This window comes from Megascapheus bottae, chromosome 6, assembly GCF_031878675.1.
Source record: "Megascapheus bottae isolate mThoBot1 chromosome 6, mThoBot2.hap1, whole genome shotgun sequence".
In the NCBI taxonomy this organism is placed as follows: domain Eukaryota; kingdom Metazoa; phylum Chordata; class Mammalia; order Rodentia; family Geomyidae; genus Megascapheus; species Megascapheus bottae.
In genome coordinates this window covers 34,215,993-34,243,444 of record NC_143514.1, presented here as the reverse complement: position 1 = coordinate 34,243,444, position 27,452 = coordinate 34,215,993, and the positions used below count along the sequence as shown (strand labels likewise).

At 35.9% G+C, this 27,452-nt stretch overlaps 1 protein-coding gene across 1 annotated transcript in view; it reads left to right on the top strand.

Annotated features, from left to right (window-relative positions):
* Tnni3k (TNNI3 interacting kinase) overlaps positions 1-27,452 on the top strand; it is a 262,734-nt gene that overhangs the window by 94,032 nt on the left and 141,250 nt on the right. Inside the window, 7 exon segments of the mRNA XM_090333972.1 lie at positions 2,932-3,070; positions 10,138-10,282; positions 10,366-10,444; positions 10,446-10,474; positions 14,225-14,319; positions 14,892-14,996; positions 14,999-15,043. Coding sequence (XP_090190098.1) covers positions 2,932-3,070; positions 10,138-10,282; positions 10,366-10,444; positions 10,446-10,474; positions 14,225-14,319; positions 14,892-14,996; positions 14,999-15,043 — 637 coding nt within the window.

The window sequence follows — 27,452 nt, the reverse complement described above, 5'->3', positions numbered from 1 at the left end:
TACCTAGGAATGACCTTAACCAAGAATATAAAGGACCTTTTTGATGAAAACTTTAAAACCCTGAAAAAGGAAATTAAAGTAGAACTGAGGAAATGGAAAAACCTCCCATGTTCCTGGACTGGAAGAATCAACATCATGAAAATAGCAATCTTGCCAAGGGCTATCTACAAATGGAACACAATATCCATCAATATCCCAATGTCATTCTTTAAAGAAATAGAAGAGGCAATCCAAAGTTTCATATGGCATAATAAAAGACCCCATATAGCGAAAGCACTTCTTAGCAGAAAGAACAGCGCTGGAGGAATTTCAATACCAAACTTTAGACTCTATTACAGAGCTATAATTATCAAAACAGCTTGGTACTGGCACAAGAATAGGCCTGAAGACCAATGAAATAGAACTGAGGACCCAGATACTAAACCACAGACCTATGGTCACCTAATCTTTGACAAGGGAGCCAAAAAAATAGAATGGAAGAAAGACAGCCTCTTCAACAATTTGTGCTGGCAGAACTGGTTAAGCACCTGCAGAAAACTAAAGTTGGATCTTTCTTTGTCACCCTGCACTAGAATTAACTCCAAATTGATCAAAGACCTAGAGGTAAAAGCCAACACACTGAAAACTTTACAAGAAGAAATAGGAGACACACTAGCCCTCCTTGTCACGGGTTGAAATTTTCTTAATGAGGACCAAGAATCACAAGTCAGAGAAAGTCTGGATAAGTGGGACTGCATTAAACTGCAGAGCTTTTGTATGGCAAAGGACATAGCTAGTAAATTAATTAGGAAGCCTACAGAATGGGAGAAGATCTTCACCAACCAAACAACGCACAAAGGCCTCAAATCTTACATATATCAACAATTCAAAAAATTGAATCACTCCAAAACTAATCTCCAAAGAAACAACCATCCCATTAAAAGATGGGCCAAAGACTTAAAGAGAGTCTTCTCTGAACAAGAAACAAAAATGGCATATAGACACATGAAGAAATGCTCAACATCTCTGGTCATAAAAGAAATGCAAATCAAAACAACTCTAAGATTCCACCTCACTCCAGTTAGAATGGCCAGGATCAAGAAAAGTAATAAGAACAGATGCTGGAGGGGAGTTGGCCAGGAGGGATCACTACTACACTGTTGGTGGGAGTGCAAACTCATTCAACCACTATGGAAAGCAGTATGGCAGTTTCTTAAAAGACTAAACATAGAGCTCTCCTATGACTCAGCAATTCCACTACTAGGCATTTACCCAATTGTCCACAAACAAGGACATACATAAGGCCATACAGTATGACGCTAAATGATAAGACCTCTAGAATAGAGAAACAAAAGCCATATAATGAGTGATTGTATTCCTTAATGTACTATGTTATCTCTCATCTCTTTTGCTGTCCCTTGCTTATCTCATATTGTTACAGTATCTCACTTTGTTATCTGATATATTGGATGTATTTGTATTTGGTTATTTGAAATTGGATAGGGAAGGGGGGAAAACAAGATGAGGGGTGGATGTGGTGGGGAGGGGAATGGGGACCAAGACATCAGAAAAGGGTATCAATGTATGTGAATTAATGGACCTTCTATCTGGCGAATATAATGTAACCCTTCTATTAATTACAATAAAAAATATATGAAAAAATGAAAACAGTAAAATTTAAAAGCCAAAACAATTGGTAGAGATTTTCTTTTTGTTTATTTCAAAATGTATTCTTTTTTAATTTTATCGTCTGAATAATGTTACAGTCAGGTTGTGGGTGCATTACTTCTTGAATATTCTCATGATTTTGTCCCCATTTCCCTCCCCCACTCCCTCCCAATCAACTTCTTTTTACCCTTCCCTTCCCTATTTCAAATAAATAAACATCTATACATATTCATCTCAAAATTTCTTCCTGTCTGCTCCCAGCTTCTCAATAATATTGTATAATGCAGTAATACTGGACAATGTCTCAATTCACCAATAAATACAGAAAACTTATATGTCAGATATTATACAGTCATCTCAAACCAATTGGCTCCCTGAATCTTATTATTTTTTTTATCTGTAATGACACAGGATGAGATTAGCTCATTTTCTCAAAATCCACATTTATTATGAATCAGTTTATAATTCTAGGGATAACTTATTGTGGACCTTACGTGTTTTTGTTTTACCTTAACTCCTAAACCAATATATTGTATGGCTTCTAAATTTAAAGCATTCATTATATATAATAGAATCAGCAGAGGCACTGTAGGTCAAGTATGAAAAATTGTCATGCTGACAATTACTACTTCATGCCACATGTGTTTGATTTTTATTCCACTGTTAACTTTCTTTCTAGTTATATTGAAAGATCTGTTTCAGCTTTCTAGATACTATGTTTTACATCATAGTTACATCAAGGTATTCAGCAAATCTTTCCTCTTGCAAGGGTATTAATTGAGCAACCAATTACTTAATACAGACCAAGGTGATAGTGGAAACCACTTTATAAGGAGAAAAGAAAGAAGGTAGAAAAAGAGGAGGAAGAAGAAAAGGAGGAAGAGGAAGAGAAGGAAGATGAGGATGAAGAGGAAGAAAAGGATGAAGAGGTAGAAGGAAGAAGATATTTATGTTTATCCCATATTCCAAAAAGTAGTAGTTTCTTACTCCATGCTATATTTTGATTGGAGCTGTTACTATTCTCTTGCTCCCATGAGGATTGTAGAACTAAATGATACAACAAATTTAGTTTTGATAATGTTATTAAACTGTTGTATTAATCAACCCTGGAACTGCTCTTATTTCGGACTTTGGATTTATGTGATCCAAGTAGGTTGAGTAAGAAGTTTCTATTATGGTCTGATAAAAATAATCTAAAATAAAGCCTTAATGGCATTTTGTTGTCAAAAGTTTGGCAATATTGCTTGGATTTCTATACTAATTTCAAATAAATGGATCCATGAGATAACACGCTTTCTTTTGAAATTTGGTGTTGATGTAAATGTAGGCGGTGAAGTTGGAGACAGGCCACTTCATCTCCCATCTGCGAAAGGATTCTTCAATATTGTGAAATTCCTAATGGAAGATGGGAACAAAGCAGATGGTAAGATTATGATTACAAAGCCTTTGCTGTCTTTCACATTATGTACAGTTAGTTTCTACTAATACTTTCTGTATTTAGGAGAGAATAATCTTGACTTTGACTAACTCTATAATCTGGGGACTAATTTGTTCCAGAAATGATAATATCTATATCGACATCGATATAGATTGCCAGTCCTGGGGCTTGAACTCAGGGCCTGAGCGCTGTCCTTGGGCATTCTCAAGGCTATCCCTCTGTTCCCTATACCATTCAAGCCAGTGCACCACTCATCCTTTTTTCTGTGTATGTGGTACCAAAAAACCAAACCCAATGCTTTGTGCCTGCTAGACAAGAACTCTTACCACTAGACCATGCTCCTGACCCATATATTTTTTCAAAAATATATTTTAGAAACATTTGGGGGTTTTTTTGTTTGTTTGTTTGTTTTTCTGCCAGTCTTGGGCTTGGGCTCAGGGCCTGAGCACTGCCCTTGGACTTTCTCAAGGCCAGAGCTCTACCACTTGAGCCGCAGCACCACTTCCAACTTTTTTTCTTGTATATGGTACCGAGGAATCGAACCCGGGTATTCGTGCATGCTAGGCAAGCACTCTACCACTAGGCCAAACTCCCGGCCCAAGAAACATTTGTTTTGAATGCAGCTGCCAGCAGCATACTTACCCAAGTTTTCTAGTAAACATATGCATTTATTTTCATTAGTGCATACATTGGAATAGAATTGATGCACTAAGGAATGCACACATATTAGCATCTTTAGCATTTCTAGCAAATTTCAGGGCATATATGTATAATTTTGTACTATTTTTGACAGCACGGCAATATGTCAGAGTTCCAGTTTCTCCCCAGAGAGTCCTCAATATTCATTATGGTATTATTGGAAGTTTTAGTTGATCCTTACTTTAAAAATTATTATTAAGTAATTATACAAACATTGTTATGGAGATAGAGTTTGATCATTTTGAAAAACAAATCTTAAGAATATATAATGCAAAAGTTTTCTTTTTTTACCTTCTTTAAATTACCATCAATTAGTTGTCCAATTAATTTCATATATACATACACCATGGACCTTGATCATACCATTTCCATGAACCTTAATCACATCCATTGTCTCCATCCCTCTTGCTGGTCTTCCCAGCCCTCCTTTTGACACCAATCTTTCCATCCTTTGTTTCTCCATTTTCACAAATGCCCAGAAACTGTTTTGACCATATTCACCTGTTTCTCTCTTCAATTACCCTCCTCATTCCCACTACCTCCTTTACCTTAAGCAGGGCTCATTTTACATTCCCCTCATTCACTTATTTTAGTGATTGTTAATTGTGAGGTCTCACTATGGCATATCACTTGTGCACACAGCATTTCAATCAGACTTTCCTCCTCCAATACTCTTTTTTTTCCCCAGTTATCACTATTATGCTGCAGCTTTATTCACAGGTGCACTTATTTGGTTTAATCTTCTAATGTTCTCACTCAACCCCCCAACCAGTCCACATTATATAATCACACCAATGTGCATGTGTGCATGCACACTCCAATCAGATTCTGTGTATGTTTACATCTATGTTTTTCTTTTACACTTAACATTCATATATGAGAATTTTTAAAAATGCAGTCTTTATCTCTGTGAATCTGGCTTATTTTATAGGAGGACTTTTATACCAGATACTTAATAATATTTTCTTCTTTACTTTTAAAATTACATCAGAAATTGGAAAGTTGATTCAAAGAAGAGCCACTAAAAAATTCTTCCTCCTTAACTTTTATTATTTTTTTGACACTTATTCACAGAGAGTTGCATCTTGCCATTAAATTCTCTCAGGCATAGCCAACATCCTCTCCTTGACCCCCCTAGAGACCTAATTAAAAGCCCAGCTGTAAGAACTCCTGGCCTTTGCAGCAAGAATGATGCACGTTTACAAAAGGACATGGTTGTCAAACCTGTAAAACTGCCAGTTCCTTGGTTCTGAATTCAGATGGATCTTCAGCTAATAAAGGTACATTTTCAATTTTCATCTACTTACAAAGAAAGCAGCAAGTCTCTCAGATACTATGAAGGCAACTGGTAAGGGCAACTTCCATTTCTCATGTCCACAGCAGGAATTAATGTTATTTGTAAACTTGAAGGTGCATGGTTTGTATTATTTTCCATATGCCATTGCACTTTCAGACATCTACTCTCAAGCATTACTAGACAATGTGTGTTGTCAGAACAAAAGAGAAGCAGTTCCTTGGTTCTTATTTAAACAGTCTCTTTCATTCTACTTGGAAGGGGGAGCGATGCATTTGTGTGAATGACCGAACGTATAATTGTGTTTTTGAAACTGCCTTGCTTTTCCAAGAGGTCAAGGACTACATCATTAATTTTTTCCTTGGTTATCAATGCCAACTTCAACAGTTCATTCTTCTTTACAATGCCAAAGCCTTGTCATGTCAAAACGAATGTCATTTATGATCAGCATGCCTCCTAGATCAAAGAACTCTTCTGCAAAAGGCACTGTAAACTACACTGGTACTGTCCTTACACACCAGAGCCATGCAATGGAACTGGTCACGTTCGCTTTCCGAATCACAGAAGTACTAACTGCCTCCTACTCAATCATTTAGAAAAAAATCCAGATAGTATGACTCAAACTTTTATTTTCTTTGAGTATACATTTGATATTTAAGTCCCTTTGTGCAGTTCAAGCAATTAAAGAAGAAAAAGAACATGCTGTGGATACTGTGCAGGACTTGCCAATAGTTACTTCACTTATTTCTAAATGTAACTAAGCCTCAAGATGATTTATTGTATGTCTAGACTTTTCTTATGTTAAATGGACATACAAGAAGATTAAATGAATAACCCCCGAAGGAGTAAAGAAATTGAAATCAGATATTTATGGTATGTTTCTATGGTAACAGAATGTCACAAATGAGAATAAACTCAGGTTATAAAATTGGCCAAAATGTAATTCTAAAGCAGGCTCTTCAGTTCAGTATGTTTAAAATACTGACCTATTCCAGTCCTAGTCTATTTCTTTGTATCTCATAGGGCATGGAAAAGGGAGAAACATAATAGTTGTTGAATGAGGTTGAAAAGGCCAAAATGTTCCAGAACTCTATATGAAAAAATAATAATGCAGTGCTTTAAATGTATTCCTTCGATTAAGCTGAAACTCAGAAAACTTAAATTCAGAATTTATTAATATTTGCTATTGTGATTAAATGCCAAAGTTATTTTATGCAACATAATCCTTTTTTATGACACCAGTTAAAATAGAAATCTATAAGCTGGGTGTACTGACTCATGTCTCATCCTTCCTACTCCTGAGACTGATTCAGAAGATTGTAGCTCAAAGCCAGCCAGAGCAAATTGTTCTCGACACTCCACCTCAGTGGAATAAACAAGCATGCTCGTATGAGTCTGATATCATTGCTATGGAAGCAAGGATAGAAAAATTAAAAGGATCATTAGGGATTATTGGTCAGGGAATGGCTTACCCTGTCAAGGATGCCAGAGTTTACTGTCTTTGCTTCAGTTTCCACCCCTCCCTTCCTCCCAGCTTCAATAAGGGGCTTGTACCCACCCCCTGCCCCACCATGTTGAAAGAAGAAAAAAAAAGAAAAATTAAGATGATCATGGTCCAAGTGCAGTTTTGGACATAAAAACTAGGTACTAATCTCAAAACAGCTAACACATAAAAGTGCTGGATGTATGGTTCAGCAGTGGAGTACCCACCTAGCAAGTATGAGGACGTGAGTTCAAACACCCACCCCCCCAACAACAAAGACATCCTATAAAATGAGCCAGGATCTTACTATGTAAGGAAAACAATATCTTAAAATAGATATTTTTGGAACTATTGCATAGATTTGTCTTGAAAAGCTTATTTAAAGCACTTAATAATTACTTTAAAGAGACTAAAATTGGCAGATATTTCTGGGTTAATCTGGCAAGTTTTAAGTTCAATAATTGGACAGAAGGTAATAGACACATTCTGTCACACGTATACATTCAGTCTCCATTGCAAAAGGCATTTCTGAATGCCTTCCTTCCCTTTCAAAACCTAGGTCATGTACTAGATAGTTTCCTAATTAGACTTATATGTATTCTTTGTTTTGATGTCTCCTTAATCTAAATACATAAATAATATATTAAGTTAGAGCAACTAAAGCATAATACATACATTCAATTTTTCTGAAGTATAATTCTCTTTTTCTATTTATGGACACACATGTATATGCACATATACACAGCCTTTACATTGATGCAAGGAAAACTCTTGGCATTACAATGTCTAGTGTAATCTTAAACCAGTTGTTCCAACTTACCTGTGGTCTGATCCCATATTTCTCCAGCTTGTTCCTTCAGTTGGTATTAACATCCTTTGGGTTTTTTTTTCTTTCCAGTCCTGGGCCTTGAACTCAAGGTCTGAGTACGGTCCTTGGCTTTTCTCAAGGCTAGAGCTCTAGCATGTAAGCCACATCACCACTTCTGGCTTTTTTCTATATATGTGGTACCAAGGAATCGAACCCAGATCTTTGTGCATGCTAGAAAAGCACTCTACCACTAAGCCAAACTCTTGGCCCAGACATCTGTTTGATTAAAAGAATTTCTAGTTCACTGCAGATAATTCACCAAATTGATCATCTATTTTGATGTACATGCATTCAGTTGGGGAAGAATAAGGTTGAATGAGACTTGACTGGCAAAATAAATTATATGAATTAGTAGAAGATAACACAGTATTTTTCTTCTAGACCTTGAAAACCTTTTAGCCAATCCTCCAGATGACCTAGGTTCCAGCAGATGTGAGCTCTAGACTGTTTTCATGCAAGGTCTCATGCATTGCACTTCCCAACTTTGAACAGAACATGAGGAAAGAAGTATTATAAAAGCAAGCATAATCAAAAGAACAAGGAACACACTTCTGAAAGAACTACTACTTAATAAAGTAAAATAAAAAAGATTCAAGGATTTATTTTGCAAAGACAGACTCTGGAGAAGAAACTTAGGGATTTTGTCAAAGATTTTTCTTTGGCTTGTATTTCAGGACGATTAAATAAGGGAAGTGGTCAAAAATATAATCAGGTAAATGACCTAAATCAGAGTTTGTTATTTGGTGATTTAGTTAGTAATAGGAATAAAACTAATTCAATTTTTAAAGTAATTGTTGCCTTCTCTTGCTTTCCCTTACTATTATCTTTTAATTTTCATCATTTTTAATCTTTTTGATTCTCCATAACTCAATTCTGCTGAGCATGCCAAATCATGCCTTTACTAATCCCAACTACTCAGGAGGTATAGGTAGGAGAATGGCATATGAAAGTAGCCCTAGGGAATAAAAAGCATGTCATTCTATCTGAAAAATAATTAAGGCAAAGTAGAGATAAGGATGTGGTCCAAGTAGTGTCACCATCACCACCAAGCAAAATTTAGATTTAGACAAAAATCATACAATAAAATGTGAATCCATTTATTTTAATTGTGATATCATGACTTAAAGTCAGATCCATAGTATATTGAGCATTTTTGGTGCACAGTTATTATTATTTCAATTTGCAATAATCAACTATCCACCTAGGTTATTTATTTTAGCATATAAAATGTTTAAGAAACGAGGGAAGAAGTCATGTAAGTTCTAGTCTCTATGTGACAGTAGAGTGCTAGATGCCTTGCAGTGACAAAGCCCTTCAATCCTATCAGCGTGCCACAACTGAAGTTTTTTATATCCATTCCTAATGTAGGTACATTAACCTAGGTACATCTAACACATAACATTATGCCTGACACATAGTGACTATTAACCCTCTTAACCATTACTGAGGAATAAGAGGATATCAGCAGTGTCTCAAACATCTCAAGCTTACCATTACTTATTTAAACATTACACACACACACACACACACACACACACACACACACACACACAATCTATCTCAGTACACCATAGAAAAACAAAATTTGGAATACTTAGAATACAGTACCATACAGAATCCAACTTTTTGCCCCTGAATCAGTCTTGGGAAGACATAACGCCATTCCTGCTCTGCACACACACACACACACACACACACACACACACACACACACACACACACACACGCCTTAGGTTTCTGGGGCCAACAATGCAAGCCCATGAAGCTGTGGTGGGAACACCTTTGGTAAGTAACTGTATGAAACTATTGCCGCCATTAGCACGTGGCCAGGATTGTTTTAATACTTACTTTTTGTGTAATCATCAAATTTGTGGTGTTTTAATTAGAGAAGTCTAGAAGACTTCCAAGTCACAGAGTCACTGTTCAGAATCATTTCAGCATCACAAAACCCTCTGCTGATCTTATGTCCTCAAATGCAGAAGAGACCTGCAAAGCAGACATTCAGCTTCTGTGTTGGAGCATGCTCAGCCTAGGGAATTTGTTGTGGGGAATCCCAAAATATTGTAGGAGGTTACAAGGCAGAGTGATCCAAAGAGAAAGATGAAGACCCCTGAGTGATGAAGCAGCTTATTTTTACATAACTGTCCAAATGGACACAGTTAATGAAATCTACCTTCTCTAATGAGCTTTTTCCTTCTACCAGAAGATGTTTTATATATTGTAGTGTGACAAATCTCAGCCTAACGGTTCATCAGAAGCTCCCAAATAGTGTCTTCAATATACATATTTTCGGGTTTTCCCATAACTGAAGAAACCTAAATCTCTGAGTTGAGTATTCTGCATAAGATCGTAAGTTTTTTTTTAAATCTTCCAGAGGACAAAATAAAATCAATTTAAAAAGAAATACTTGTGGAAATAAAATGAAATATACCTCTTGGATACTTACTAGATTTCTGAACCATTCCATTGTACATGGCTATTTGATGCCTTGTGTTTGGTAGAATCGAGAAGACCTATAGAAGAGCCCGTTTGATATGGCAATAGTCAATATGGTGACACTGTAGGCTTCTAAATCAATTCCACTTTATTTTCCTGTAGTATGGTCATTCGTTCTCAAGCATTCAGCACAACTCCGTGGCACTATTCATATCCATATGGAAAACAGGTCTGTCTAGATGACATGCCTTTTTCTTTCTTGTGAACAGCAGTGAATGGTCAGGACAATGAAGACCATGCTCCACTTCATTTCTGTGCTCATTTTGAACACCATGATACAGTGAAATACTTGCTTCAAAGTGACTTGGAAATTCAGCCTCACCTTGGTAATATCTATGGAGACACCCCTTTGTACCTGTGAGTATCTCATACCATCCCACTAACTCTACCATACACCACTTGCACCTTCTGACTTCACAAAATATTTTCTTCACACCCAGGGCATGCTACAAGGGTAAATTTGAAGTTGCTAAGGAAATCATTGAAATAACAGGAACTGAAAGTCTGACTAAGGACTTCCTTCATCTTCAGTGAAACAGCTTTCCACAGGTAAAAGACTGTGCCTACACACTGGCCACTAAACCTAGCTGATGCCCTAGATAAACCTGAGGTATGTACAGAAAGCCACAACAAATAGTAGCAGATGTTGCAATCAGAAAGCCATAGCCAAGGTAGGGCAGAGGACAAGGTGCCTGAGCTGGAAGCACAGAAGAAGAGGGAGAGGCAGATGCTGCAGTCAGCACAACAGATGGGGCAGGAGCCAGATGCTATGTTCCTGAAGGCAACCATAAAGACAAGGACTGATGTTGCCAAGGCAACAGGCACATCAACATCTGTATGTGTATTGCTTTTATTCCTCTCCAGTCTGTGGAAAACTGCCAGAAGAGGCTGTGCCCATAATCCTCCTCCAACAAGAAGCTCATTACCAGAATTCATCAGCATTAAATATGACACTTCTTCCTTACCACTTAAACCTTTATGTGCAAATGTGCCTACCTGTCTAAGACATTCATCTGTCAGACTATAAGACGCCTAGTCAGGAATGGCCACACAATACCTAAGAAAGTATTAGTTCTTTTCTGGGGATCAATAAGAGCTTTTTACAATGTGGTGTAGAAAAATATACAGAGCATCATCAGAAATTGGAAATATGAACAAAAATAGAGAAGTTTTAAAAAAGCAAATAAAACCCGAGCACTAAAAAGTCCACAAGCTGCTGAAAAATGTTTTTATCAAGTTTAAATCATTTACGATTGATTGCTAATAACTTTAATTAATTGGAAATACCCTATTGTTTACATAACATTTGTTTCATACTAGTTAATAATAGAAATGAATAGACTCTTTTCATAATACTAAAATTAAGCTTCCATATCAAACAGTAACCCATAAAGTTTTACATGCTTACAGGTAAGATTTAACTGTTTTTATCAACCAGTGGTGGCCAAGATATAAGCTAAGAAAAATTCCAAAGATTTGCACCCATTATCTCTTTTAATCTTTATAAACATTTTATAAATTTAGAGAAAATTAAAGCTCAGAGAAGTTAAGTAATTTTGCTGTTTCTTTTATGGTTAGAATATAATGTAGTAAATGTCTTCAGAACTCCAAATCCATGGTTTTATATAGTCTAAATAATCTTCTAGTACCAAAATATTTTATCTGCTTATTATATATAAAAGCAGAACCACTGCAAAAACTCTCTAGGTTACACCTTCAGTCAAAATGGTTGTGTCCAATCTGGGATCTGTGCCGGAAGGAGAAATTGGCAGAAGTGATATGTACATCTTGCTGGCATCTTCATTTCCTCTTTGGTCTTGTCTGTTAAGGCTGACATCTCAGGCCAGCTTTAAAATTTGTCTATATGCATATTTGGTTACTTGAAATAGGATAGGGAAGGGGGGGAACAAGATGAGGGGAGAGGGTGGGGGGAGGGAAATGGGGGCCAAGACATGAGAAAGGGTATCAATGTTTGTGAAGTAATGCACCTTCTATATGGTGAATATAATGTTACCCTTCTATTAATTACAATAAAAATATATGAAAAAAAGCCTTTTGCTAGCTTTGCACATGAATTCGAACTAAGTATAATTAGAGAATGGCTGTCTTCTCCAGGAGGTTTTCTGAATGGGATTTATGAAGAAGCATAAACTTAGCTGTTTCATTTTGTTTAAGCCTGTGACTACTAGAAACAACACACTAAGAGTCATCTTCTGTTTTAGCCACATAACTACAGAAAAACTCATTTTCCATGAGAAATTCAGTCACATATTTCTTTGCATAAATCAGTCCTTTGCAGTAGGTAGTGCTCCATATACTCTTATTATTTTAAGAGTATATGTAATATGTACATATTTACATATGTCCATATGTGTAAAAACATACATGTACACATACATGCACAGAAATACATATGTATATTTTTACAACTCATCATTTTCTGTAAGTAGTTGCTTTGAAGGTGAATAAAATAACTCAGACCACAGGCTACTAAATATTTAGTATTATGGATCATATTTCTAATGCAAATAGTTGATGATGAAACATTGATATGACTGATGCATTGATATGATATATTGCACTGAAGTGGTAATTTTTATTTACCCTATTAGTGGCAGTTAATGCTAGTAGGAATGTTAAGATGACAGAATTCCTGGGCTCCTGAAAGAAACTCTAATATAAAAGTATGAGGGAAAGCAAAGGTCTATGCATTATTGTAGCCAATGTGCCAAATGCCATAAGACTGAAATGACAAACATGCTGAGGAGGCAACAATGAATTCTGCCTTTGGTTCAGGGGAATGCTTCACAGTGGGAGTAATGTTTCAGCAGTATTGAAGATGCATGGTAGTTCACTATAAAAAAGGAATGACTTGATCAAGGTTATCACAGGAAGAGGGAATCTAATGGACTCCTTCTTCTAGAACCAAGATCCCTGTACTATTCATTTAACCATGATTTAGATAAGGCTTTTCTCAATGCCAGCTCAGTCCAGTCAAGTATGACAAACCTTATAGCTCTCTAGAGTTTGAAAGTACAGTGTTGCTAGAGAACAAGTAATAGAAAAAGCTAGTGCTTTTCTAAGAAAGAAATGATGACAATAACTAGTCAAAAACAAAATTCCATTGACATTATTTGGTATAATTCATTTCCCTTGCAAGTCTGTTTTCTCTATGCATATTAACTTAGTAAATCATAGACATGAGAATGTCTATGGATCTGTAAAAATCTTATTGCCTTTGAGTCTAAAACAGGCTCATTTTCCCTACCAATTTCCTCTCACCTGGAAAGAACAGATGATGAATACCTCTATGGGTTGAAATGTGATTCTATAAGTATTAACTCACTTGACATTTAAGCAACCACTTGGTAAATATTGTATCTTCTTATGTGAGATAGGTAATAAAACTGAAATTCCAGATCAAAAGATTTGTTCTAGGTCCTTTGATGAGTTTGTGAACAAGCTCAAAGTTTTAAGCTCACATCCAATGTTTCCTTAGTATAATGGTAGCTTTGATATCTTACCTTCTAGTTTAGGGAGTCTTCAGAGGTAGGGGATTACTTTTCTAGGGAATAATTTCAATGACCTAGATTTAACCATAGTTCCCAGTATAGCACTGGAGTCTGTATTTGATTGTCCCATGCAGTAATACCTTGGTAAAAATAAACTAATACTAATGGAAATACTTGATGAAAAATACTAGAAATTTAATGCTTTTCCTTTATTTCACTCCAGATACAAGTATATGTGCACATTTTTATTTAAAGCTATTGGAGAGGACTTATCAAAAACAACAACACAAACAAATCATTTCTGTTTCTTTTCCCATCCTTTGCTTCTTCTCTATTTTGGCACTTTTATAATCATACAAATATCTAGCCAGAATCAATAAAGTCTGTATTAGTTTGCTAAGACTGCTATAATAAAAGTCCACTGTAAGTGGCTAAAAGAAAAAATTATGGTCCCTATTTATATAGTCCCTGAGTACAAGATCAAAGTACTGACAATTAGGTTTTCTCTGAGATCATTCTTCTTGACTTGGAGATGGTTTCCTTTTCATCCTGTCTCTAGGTAATCATTCCTCAGAGTGTGTCCTCATCTTCATTTCTACAAGGATACCAACCATATTTGGATAAGATCTACTTTGGTGACTGCATTACAGATAATTACCTGTGTGATCTCTATATACAGTCACCTACTGAGGTGATGAGATTTAGGGCTCAATAAATACATTTTTGGAAAGGACACCACTCAGCCCATAGAGATAGCTTTGTATTTTTATTATTTAATGTCTTGCAGTACTTGTACCTATGGCAAGAACATTGACCTGGATAAATTTCTTCTTGATCAGAATGTTGTCAACATCAATCATCAAGGAAGAGATGGCCACACAGGTAAGATTGTGCTAAGAACATCACTAAGTTCAGATGTTTATCAGTTCTCAAAAACAGTGTAGTGCCAAGTGGTAGGAAGTATTGGCGAGTTGTCAATTCCAAGAAGTTTTCTTAACAACTAAAATTACGTAAAATTGATGACATGATGATGAAAAGTCATACTAAGCAGCAGATTTGATTGTGATCAATTTAACTATTAGGCTAAATATTTTATCAACGCATCCTCTTACAGCCTGCACAAGAACAGACAGACTATTCCAAACTGGCCTAGGTTTGGTACTCAAGAAAATTTCTGCTTTAGGGTCTTTATTCATGTTTTGTGTGCAAAGATACTCTTCCGTTCTGCATATATATATATACATATATATATACATATATGAAAGTGTACTGACCAAAAGGTCTATTTAGCATATTGACAAAAAAGAAATCTTTAGTTTACTGTCTTCCTTATCAAAAATATCAATCATTGCTGTGTACCTGTGGAAGTAATGTTATCATGTGTGATGCCTGTCTTCTGGAAATCAAAGGAGAGTTCTCTTCTTCTTTCACCTTTTTATTATTTCCTTTTACAGGATTACACTCTGCTTGCTTCCATGGCCATATTCACTTGGTTCAATTTTTACTGGATAATGGTGCTGATATGAACCTAGTAGTTTGTGATCCCAGCAGGTCTAGTGGGAAAAAAATGAGCAGACATGTTTGATGTGGGCTTATAAAGAGACATGTTTATAATCATTGCACCACTGTAGTGATACACTGAACTGCATGTATAGATTATGTATGCATGTACTTCCTCTGGAGATTGCACTTTTATGTCTACAGACTTAGATCAAAGCATCCAACAGACCACTATTAGAAAAAGCAGCTCCAGATGAGCTGAAGATATTGTCAGTATTGACATACTGAAAAGAAACAAAATTGTGAGGAGTAATGGTAAATGAGTGGATTTTAGAGATAATCTTTATTTCTTTATAGAAGAATTTTAATGTACATTCAACTTTTAAAGGAATAATTATAAAGGAAAAGATATATGCTATGTCTGTCATTAAGCCAGTGTCACTGAACCAGTGATTAGGTAGTGTTTAAGTATAAACTTACTTATACTCAAAGTATGAGAGTTTGATGTTTTAGAATGAAAACTCCTAAGTTTTAGTCATGTACTTTAATCTGAATTTCCACTTAAACTTGTTGAGTTCAACAGCTCCTACTTTACAAGATCATAATGATTAACATAATACTTATAATTTGCTTACATCAGTAGCTGACACAAAATAAGTACTTCATAATTGGTGTGGTAGTGGTAACAGGTAGGAATGAAGATGATTAACAACAAATTTGTCATTTCAGAAAGAGCTAACTGGAGACATTCAGAGGTTAAACACCATCTCTGTCATTGGTATTAAGATATATTATACCATGTAAGCAAGGTCTGCCTGTACACAGAAACTCCTAAGGAGTTTATTTTGGGGAGTGGCATGGAATAACATATATTATCATTAAAATTATAGAGTTGCAAACCGGAGTTTTAGATCTCAGACCCAAACTAGAAGATTTATATAGCCAGATCTGGCAAATATTTGCCCTTATATGCTAAATAAAGAGACATGGTTTAGAGCAGACAAAGGAAATTGAGGAGACAGAACATTCATTACATCTTCAGGGGTATGGACATATGGTCGAGCTTTACAATGGGCAGAGAACTAGGAGGCAGGGGAAGAGAAGTTTGAATAATGATTAAATATTTCCAGTCACAAGTGTGATCTGACTGGCTATTGTCAGTCTGTGTCTGGAGGGATTTCATGGAAGTTATAATGGATTCACCCCCTTGAGAGGAGCAGTAACAAGACTCATGGTAGGTGTTCTAATGAACTTTAGAGGTCCTCTTTATTTGGGGAGAAGTTTCATCTTTTGCCATATGATAAGAAAACATTTCTTGACTAAGGACCAGCTGGCCTTTTGTCAATAGATTCTTACAGGTAAATCTCCCTGGAAGTGATTGCAAAATGACTGCGAGAGAGAATGGCTTAGATCAAAGGGCATAGATACAAAGTAGGAAATGGGGTGATTAGCTTTTATTCTTCTTGTAGCTGCACACTGTAAAATTGCAGACTTTTAAGAAACATTTAATTGTTAGCTCTTGATGATTACACTTTTTATTTTAGGAAGTTAAAAATATACAAGGAAATGAAGCTTGCTTTTTGTTAATGCTAAAATCCTTTGAAACCGTCCTGAAAACTGTAATTGTTAAGATTTCTCTCTCTTCCAAGATAGTGCAAAGGTTTTACATCTGCAGAAATAGATGGAAGTCAGTCACTGTAAGGAGAGATGAGTTTCACAGGTGAAACTGTTATAAACATATAGAGCTATTATTAAACATACAGACAATGAGGAAAAACTGTCTGATGACACCTAATGAAAAAAAAATGAGATAGGAATTATTTTAAAAACAGAGACTAAGACATGTGTTGCTGGGTGGCTCCTACCATTTCAGGAGGCTGAGATCTGGGCAGTTCAAAGCCGGCCCAAGAAAGAAAATACATGAGACTCTTAGCTCCAATTCAACAGCAAAGCAAAAAAGAAAGAAAAGAACAAAGAGAAAGAATAAGAGCATTCATGCACTCAAGAGAGAGAGAAAGACACAGACACAGACACAGACACAGACACAGACACAGACACAGACACAGAGAGAGGCAGACAGGCCAGACAAGAGCTGTGGAGAGCATTAACCTTGAGTGACAAAGCTCAGGGACAGCACATAGGCCATGAGTTCAAGCCCCAGAATTGGCACTATATAGGCAAATAATAATAATAATAATAGTAATAAATATTATATTTATTATAAACAGTGTATGTATATAAAATAATGTCATCCATTTTAACACAGACAAAATGGGTACAACTCTAAAGTTTTTTTTAACTGAATCCATCCAGTACCTTATGATGAAACTTAACAAGACCAGACAGCATCCTGGAATTCCCTATTACACACTCTTCCAATCTCTCCTGCAAGGAGGATAGCATTGACTTCTGCCATAGTTTTGTTTCTTTCTCTGCTCTATATAAATGGAATCCTATAGCATGTGCTACTTTGTGTCTGTCATCCTTTTGAAACCCATTTGAGAGACTCATCCACCTAGCTTCAGATAGTCCTAGGGTTTTTTCATTCATATGGTTATATAGTTTCATGTTTGTTGATCACATCATTTTTCATTCTACTATTTATGGACATGTGAATAATCTTCACTTTATGGCTATGAAAAAACACTGTGCTATACACATTGTCGTGTCCATGGACTGCATATGTCTTTTTGAAAAGTATATAAAGGCTTTCTTTTAGACTTCTAGTATGTCAGAATTATTTTAAATTCTTGATAACTATTTTTAAGTGTCACTTGGCAAGTTTTGATTATTCCAAAGGCTTGGGACGTCTTACTGTGTTATATATATATATATATATATATATATATATGATACACTGCATTTATTCCAGTGATTCCAGAGAGTATCTCTTAAGAAATCTGAGTTTCAAAGTAAGACTGTTTACAAAGTATTAGTCTTCCGGAAGGCAGCTCAGAAATTGCTGTTGTAGCTGTCTCTTCACAGGGATTGCCTTTGTTTGTTTTTAGGTCATTGTGAGTGATAAATGAAAACTAGCTTTACTTTTTTTGTGTATGTGTCTTTGAGTACTAGTGGAAGCCCATACCTTACAAAATGTTGAATCATTGTATAAATGCCTATGATTTCCTACAAAATTCCCTTAGCTTAGAGGACTTGCCCACTGATGTCTACAGTATATGCCATATTTATCAGCCTTATTTGTTCAACTAATATGTCAGACATCAGTGTTGGATTCATAATTACTATGAATTTTTGCAAACTGAATGTTTGTACCCAGGAGACAGATGGATACTTTGCATATGTTCTAGGGCTAAGCAAGACAATCCCAAGAAAATAAAATGGTTACTATTTGTCTCTTGCTTGAGAAATGTTTCATTGTTTTCATGTGTTCAGAGAGGATTGAAATGTCCTTGTTAATTCTATCAACAGTGCACAGTTTCTATTTTGTTTAAATAAAAGAAAGGCTTCTCTTTCTCCTTGGAAAAGGAATCACCAAGTTAAATGACATGGAATAGTAAAAATCTGAATAATTTGGAGATGGAGTTGAAAAAGCAGTACACTTCCCTCTCCAAAGACAGAGATTGTACAAGAATGGTGGCCCCATGTTTTTTTTTTCAAGTAACCTGTCCTGTCCCAGGACAAACAAGCTACCTGAGAAGCTGGAAGAGAGCTTTACAAGCAGTCTGTCTCCTTGAAAAGAGTACACTGGACCATGCTCAAATTAAGTAGTCCATCCAATCCAGGTAAAATGGCTCACACCTGTAATCTCAGCTAATCTGAATTTATAGATGAAGACTGTGGCTAAAGCCCAAAACCTTCCCCAGAATTTAAGAAGACCCTATCTCAACAAAATGAGCTGGGCATTATGATACATGCCTGCCATTGTAGCAGTGGGGATGGGCTTTTGGTGCTGTAGCTAGGAGAACAGAGAACTAGGTCCTAAATAAATAGGGCAAGATAGGCTAAATATGTGGTTCAAGTACTAGATGCTCAAGTCTCTGAGTTCAAACCCCTACATGGCTAAATAAACAAATCATCCTACGGCTGGGTTGGTCTAGTGGTAGAGTGCTTGCCTAGCATGCACAAAGACCTGGATTCAATTCCTCAGTACCATATACACAGGAAAAGCTGGAAATAGTGCTGTGGGTCATGTGGTAGAGCTCTGGCCTTGAGAAAGCCCAAGGATAGTGCTCAGGCCCTGAGTTCAAGGCCCAGGCAGGACTGGCAAAAAATAAGTCATCCTAAACTATTCTCTTAACAGAAAACTCTACAATTTTTCTTGAAAGCATTTATTTCTAAATGGTTGTTAAAACAACTTCTAATCACTGACTCAGAATAAATCTTAGCTAGTCTTCATTCTATCCTAATGGAATATATGTAGAGGTGGTGTAGTGTTCTCTCCTTGAAGGCCTTTGTAAAAGGTTAAAGGATTCTTGCAGATGATGAATGTTTTCTATATAACTGGTCATTTTAACTTAAAGAGATCAAAATCGACCTTGACACCTTCCCCAGTGACCTTGATCCTACACTAAGCCCACTGGTTCCATATTAAGATTTCTTTGCCAGATTGCTTCGAGCTCCAATTTTACAGAATTGTGAGTGCTTCTCTTTCCCCAGTCTCCCGTTCTTCTTTTCCACTGTTCCATCTGAAAATGTAGTGATAGCTGTCTGCCTTTCCCCTAGGGTAAAAAGGACTTGTAAGAATCAATTTAAATTGTACAGGAGAAATAGTCAGTAGCCTGCTTATGTTCAAATCCCACAACCCTAATCATCAGTATGGAAAAACCCATTGTAAAGATCTACACATAATCTCACATCCATTGCACTAAAGATGAAACTGCTGAGTTGAAAAGATCTCAGCCAATTAGAATTGAACACAGCTCAATAGTGTGTCTGGCAGTTGGAGTTGTAAAGACTGCCTTTGACAAAGAAAAGCAATCCTTTATGCCAGGATGTTTAGGGTCAGAAAAATAACCCAAACTCAAAACAGAGCTAAAAACTTATTTGCTTCAGCTCTGACATCAGTTAAAGTAATTTGCAGAGACTCCTATCCCCAATATCTAATTACCCAGAATACAGTATTTATATACATCCGAAGCACTCTAATTCTCAGTGACAGGGAGCTAGAGTTGGAGAATTAGTGAGTAAGTGAGCAAAAACAATAAAAAGCAAGGTTGCTGTACCATGATATACACTTTGTTCATTCCTTTTGACAAGTATAGTATGGTGTGAATTATTTATAGTAAATGTACTATAGTATATTCTCTAAAAGTAATGAAATCTTTAAGTCAGAAGTTTCCTACTATTTTTAGGTAGTAAAAGAAATAACTGAGTGATGAAGGAGATGAACAATTGAAGTAAGAAGAGGTGGGTTCATTAAATCATATGGTGAATTTTTACCAACTAATTATACAATCTCAGGCTGCTTCAATATTAAATTCTTACATATTTGGAGTCCAATCATCAAGTAGTTTAGAGTGCTGCAATGGACTGAGTGTAGAGAGAATATTTAGCCAAAGATTTAAATAGTATGTCAAAGTTCACACATGATTTTGTAAATTTTATTATTAAGTAGTTGCACAAAGTGGTTATAATTTTATACATCAAATTATGAGTACTATATTCTTTGGACAATGTCACCCCTTAAACCTTCTTCTCCATTTCATCTTTCCCATCCATCCCCTTAAACTACATAGTTCAGTTTTTCCATGATGTACATTGAATATAATGGCCACATTTACTTTCCCTTCCTCCTTGCATTCATGTGCTTCTCTCATGAACAATTTCCACAAGACAAACAAACAAAAATGTTTCCACTTTCTAGCATGAAGTGATTTATTCATGTACTAATTATCTTTCCCCATATTTACTTACTTATTGTCTCTTAAATATAAGTAAATAAAACAACACCAACTCTTATTTGAACTGTTTTTGTTATTGCACCAAGATAATTTGAAAGCATTTTTTGAACTATGATAACTAAAAATTCAATACTTGAAATAGAGAGGGAAGTCACATTCATTAGTATGGATTATATACATGTATATATTTATGTTATCCATTAATAAATCCAACCTTTTAAGTTATTATAATCTTGCTACTATAAAGGGTTTGAGACTAAGGCCTTTGAAGTTAGAGTTGAACAAGCCATATAGAAGAGTGAGTAGAGTACTGATTGATAGAGTGCCTGTTTGACTTCAGAGTTAAACCTTTTCCCATACACTCTAAAATCTGATAGAAGCCCATCCTTAATATTTAATGACCTTGAGCAAGTTATTTAACCACTATCGGTCTTCAATCCCAAACTTGAAATGAGGATATTAACATCCATTTTACAAAATTCTGATTAGGGGTAAGGATAAAGTAAACGCTTAAAGCATGACCGATTGGGAATAATAATGGTGCTGGTTATCATTGCTGTACAAAGCAGAGTTTTAGCTTCAACCACATAACTCCCAAGTTCTATGTATGCTCATTCCTAATTAAGTGTGCTATAGTATACAAGGAGATTAATGATATATTACAAGGATGGGCATCCTGGTAAAATCATTAACACTGAATTTTTGCCCTTGCCCAACACCACTGGGCAAAACTGCCATGTAGACAAGCATGCACTGTTTTGTTATATTAATATTTCTTAGTTATAGCTTGTTACACTACTAATTTTAAAACTGCAAGACTGAAATAAAAGCAAGCAGGTTTTAAAAAATCATTACTCAAAATATTATGAAAGAAATTCAAATCCAATATTTCTAATATGCATCATTACAGACCAATACAAAAAACAGTATTTTATTTTAAAGCTTTAGTATAAATTTCCCAGCCTCTTTACTACAACAGGGCTCTCAGGGATGACCATAAAGGAAGAACTTCAGAGTCTGCACAGCTTCAGACCACCACATCCACCCACTGACAGATTCCTTTACTTGGATATCTAAAGGAACATGTACAACCCATCAATGAACTTCACATTATTTTGCGCATAATGGTTTGTTTCTTCTGTATAACCCTCACTTACTCCTACCATTTAATGGTATCCCCACTCGTTTTGTCACCAGATTCAAAGCCATACTTAACTGCTTTTTCTCCTCTTTCTGGGCCACTTACCACCTACTATAATCCATTCAAACTCAACATTAATTTTGCTTCACTTTTTAAATGTACTTCAATCTTTATTGTATTACCTTCCTTCTTATTGTATTACCACTCTTTTAGTTCAAACCTCTATTAGCTTTATTCTGGTTCATTTTTAGTGTAATAATTCAATTTGTTTGTTCATCATCAGTATATTCTGGAACCCATTTATCCAATGGTAGACTGTAACCAAAGTACAAATAAGAACATATCATCCCCCAGCTAACTCAAATGACACACTCCCCCTTATGGGGAAAGCCCCAATGTTATTGTCAGCAATTGCAAACTTCCATTCTCTGTGCACTCCCTGCTTCTCATATATGGTAGATGGTCACTCAGACTTCCTAAGTGACACCACATCATATCACCAGTGTTCACTCATCAATCACTCTATGCCGTGAATTGTCTAAACATTTACTCACCAGTCTATACAATGACCACATGCGGTGGAATGTCAATTAATCTGATGGTAATAAGAATGAAAAAAACCTCTTCCTCCCTGAACACAGCCTGACATTCCTTCATTCTAGGTCTTGCCTCACATAGTGTTCTGACTCTACATCTTTTTTCTCCCCATGTGACTTGACTTTGTAAATTTTTGATTCAAATTAACCTTCAACTTTAGATTTATTGTGTCATTTCTAAAGAAATTCTTACTTGATATTCTAGCTTATCACAAACATTCTTTATGTTTTATTGAATCTTGTGCACATTCTTATCTTTGTGTCTACACTTCATCATAAAACTAACACTCTATTCTCTACCAACCTATGTACTTTTACAGCACAGGCTTTTAGAGCATTAATCTCTGTTTTCCAAAATAAACACTAAAAATCAATGAATGATTACTACAAGGCTCTCTATGAATGCCTGTTCAAATAAAATAGACGAAGACTAAGGAAACATTTTAGATGTAAGTCTCTTATGTATCCTATTAAATGACATATGGTGATTTGGTGTCGTTAAAGATAATATTGTTGATACTCTGTTGTCTCTGTAACTATGTCTGTTGATAATTCTTTGTGATGTCATAAAATTTTCCTGTACACTGCAGTGGTCGATGTTCACTTTGATGGAATTATTTTTTACCTCACCATTTGCTGAACCAGTCTATCCTCATTTTACGAGTTCAGCTTAATAAACAAAAAATTCGAAGACCTCTTCCCTAACCCTTCATATTTGTTATAGGAGAGTACCATTATTTATATTCACAGCACCATCTACCTTTTCTTCATAGAGTTTGGCTAAATAACATTTGACCAAAAATGTATGCAATAATTATTTTTTCTTTTTCATTAGCTGACTTTCAATATAAGAATAAATTGCATTTTCATTTCATTACTCTATGTATCATACCTACTATGATTCACTCACTCAGCATAAATATTGTCTAATATATGATAGATGTTACACTAGAAACTGAGATAAATCAGTGAACATGACAGGTATTATCTCCTTGGTTGTAGGAAATTCGCGTCACTTCTAGAAAGAGGCAGGCTCAAAATAAAAAGGACTAACAGGAAATATAACAATGAGTGATATAAATAAAAGTACAATAATGAATAATGTGTTCCAGGAGATTACCTAAAATGGAGCAGTTTGGGAAAGCTTCCTCAGGGGAAAAAAAAAGGAAATTTAACCTAGCCTCTGATAGGTACACAATAAATATTTAAAGACAGAAAAGAAAGTAAAATAGGAAGAGAAAAGTAAAGAAGAATATAAAGTAATGTAGTTTGGTGTTTTTTTTTTAATGTTCTCCTGGCCAAAGCATTTGTATTTGTCAATTCTTGTCTCAAGATGAGCAATTGATGCCATTTTGCTGGGCCTTGGTGATTATGAAGAATAATGGGTCAAAGAGCATTTGGGCCTGCCCTCTTATATAAAGTTAAACTCTTTGAAGATTTTAGTCAGGACAAAACTTAGCAAGTCACAAAGTTTGGTTACAACTAATCTTATTGAGTGTGTGTGGAACATGGACAGTCACAGGAAGAGAAGCCAGAAAAAGGTAAATAGCAGAAGTAATCATTTGATTTCACTTTTTAGTGCTTCTGGAAAGTGAGCTTTCAAAATAATAAGAAATGTAGATACTAAAACAAAAGCCTCAAATATATCATTACTGTGAACTTTGGCTTCTTTGAATTATTAAGTTGGCTCAGTTTCTTCAGTGATTTGGGTATTTGGTCCATATGAGATAAGAGAAAATTCTCTGGCTTCTGTAATCTTGGACAACAAGAGCCTCAAAGTCAAGAAGTCAAGTCTAAGAACTGATATTAGTTGCCATTAATTTTCCGATCTAGGGCTGAGTTCAAGCTCTAGTAGCAGCATGGAAGGAAAGAAGGAAGGAAGGAAGGAAGGGAGGGAGGGAGAGGGAGGGAGGAAGGAAGGAAGGAAGGAAGGAAGGAAGGAAGGAAGGAAGGAAGGAAGAAAGGAAGGGGGATGCAAGGAAGGGGGATGAAGAGAGGGAGGGAAGAGGGAAGGGAGGAAAGATAGGGAGAGAGAGAAAGAAATGGAGAAAGAAAGAAATGGAGAAAGAAAGAAAGAAAGAAAGAAAGAAAGAAAGAAAGAAAGAAAGAAAGAAAGAGAAAAAATGTACTTCTACTTAAATAATTATGAATACTTCTATACGTGATCATGGTGTAGTACTAAACTTGTCTGAAACATCTTGTACTAGCTTATAATCTTGAAAGCCTAGCTTTTGAAATAAATATTTATTCACATTAAAGTTAAGAGGTTTCAGGGGTGTGAAGTCTCCTGAATGTCAGCAAAGAAAGGTGACAATTTAAAGGAAGCATAAGGGAACCGAAAATGAAAAAGCCTTCAAACTGCAAGGGAATCACAAAACTGTCAGGTGCACCAGCAATAATACTGTGAAAGTGCAAATCATTATTATAACTGCATTAGGCTAATAACAGAGCACTCTCCTATTTGGATAAAGTACTAGGATGTAGATAGTAAATTCATAGACATAGGAAAACATTTTATTTAATTAGTGGAAGTTTGATTATCTCTGGATGTGTTCCATTAGTGTGCCTTGATTATCTGAGTGTATCCATTATCAGGAGTTTGGCTTCACAAGTCCATTTATTGAGCTCCATCAAGGTAGTTTTAACTCCTTGTGGCTGAGTGATGGAGATCTGAGCCACTGTGGTTTTCAGATCCCTTTGTGTACATTTTAGTGCTTTGTCCAAGCAGATCTTGCTGGGAGCATTTCCCACTCATAGGAATCTTAACCCCCTGTTAGCAGGAGGTAGAGAATCAGGCAGAGATGCCTTGCAGAGCTCTGTGGGAGCTGCTTGGCATTTCCCTGGCAGCCTCCAGCTTATCTCCAGCCAGAGCCCAGGCACTCATTAGGCTCTTGATGAAAAGCATCCTAAAGAACATGCCAGAAAATTGTGCCACTGTGCTGTTTGAAAATTAAAACTGCTCAGAGCAAGTGGAGCCAAGAGAGCTGTTGAAATGAAAGGTAACACTGAGGGTGTGATCACTGACTCACACAGGCTTTTAGGCTTTCGGGTGCAGCTTTCTCTTCACTGGGGCTTTCTCTGTCAGCCAGTTTGATAGAGGGGCTGATTTGAGTAGAGGGGATAGGGTGCAAGCTTTACGAATGAAGTTCTGAAGTGTTGGGTAAATGCTATCTAGGAGTTAGAATTTTGGGCTGTACTATGGGATGAGACTTAGCTAGATAAAACAGAAATAAGAACAAAAATCTTTTTTTCTTTGCTATTTTGTCTATCTTTTTCTCTGGTTCCAAGCACATAAAGCCAAATTAACTAAAGGAAAGATTTCAAAGCACCAGAGGATGGTAGAGTCAGACAGAGTGCATCAGGCCAAAGAAAGCTAGTGAGGGAAAATGTTACTTTAATTCTTTTTGTTGGTGTTACTGCTTATATCCTGAGATTAAGATAGCTACTGTAGGTTGAAGCTATAACATTCAAAGAAGCACACCATCCAAGCCAGACACCGTGAAATAGCCATTAAAAATGTGATAGGCAGAATAAACACCCCACTCTCACACACTCTTGCCAAAGTGTCCAGGACCTATTTATTCCTGGAACCTATGAATGTGCTGCCTGGCATGGAAAAGGGGGAAATAAGGGGGGTAATTAGCTAATTTTAAAAGATGAGGTTTTAAAAAGAGTGAGGAGATGATCTTGGCTTAACCCACTTGAGCACACTGAAGTGACAGGACACTTCAAATGAGAACAAGGGAGGCAGAAATAGAGGTCACAGTGATCTGAGAGGACTCGGCTAACTAGGGACTGGCTTTGGAACTAGCTATGCAGCTACAAGACAAGGAATATAGATGACCTCCAACCTTGAAAAAGTCAAGGAAAATGAGTATCTCCATGAGTTTCTAGAATGAAAATGAGTTCTGCTGACACCTTGATGTTTTAGTCCAGAGAGAATTATTTTGCACTTATAACCTTCAGAACTAACTATAAGAAGATAAAGTTACATGCATTGCTTAAAGCACTGAGTTGTCAGTGATGAACAGAAGTAGAGAGAGAAAATGGATAGATTGGTATTTTGAATATCCTTTGGAGATTAAAAAGGAATTCCCAAGTCATCATCAGTAGGGACCTTGATAGTACAGCAACTCTTAAATTTGACTACAGACCTTCTCCATCAGAATTTCAGAGAACAGGGCTCCCGAATCTGTATAGAACCTTCATTGCAAGTAATACTTCCACTAAAACGTTAGAGAAACTCCATTCCAAGAGATACTCACTTCCCTACCTATCTTTCTAATCAAGTCATGACCCTCTCATCCTCATATTCTGTGGTATAGATACATTGGACTTTACCCTTTCCTGACATATTTGCTTTTATCTTAGGACTTTTATATCATCTGATATCTCTGACTAATGGCCTATCTCCTTTCACAATTGTAGTTGGCCATAGGAATTGGGCTACATGAAAAGACAAACAATATAGGTGTCTTAATGTCATTTGTTGTTTAGATTTTCTCTAATTATGATCACATAAGAATCCAAACAAACAATGTTTTCCATTATTTCATCAGAAGCTATATTTATGTTATAAGAAAAGAAGATACTATGATTTCTAAATATCAAGATGCCTATATCAATAACTAGATTATGCAATTAGAAATCTAAAGATAAGAAAACAGTACTTGTAGTTACATAGTTTATATGTAAGTTTTTACTACTAGTTTTTATCAATGTACTCATGTTTTTGTGTCTTAAAGAATTCACTGAGCCATTACTCCATTACTTTTGAAATAAGCTTTGTTGCTAATTAAAATATTTTTCCACCTTATGATTTTGCATATATTTAAATTTTTTCTTTCTTTAAAAAATTTTACTGTTATTATAAAGGTGATGTACAAAAAGTTACAATTATATAAGTCAGGTAAAAAC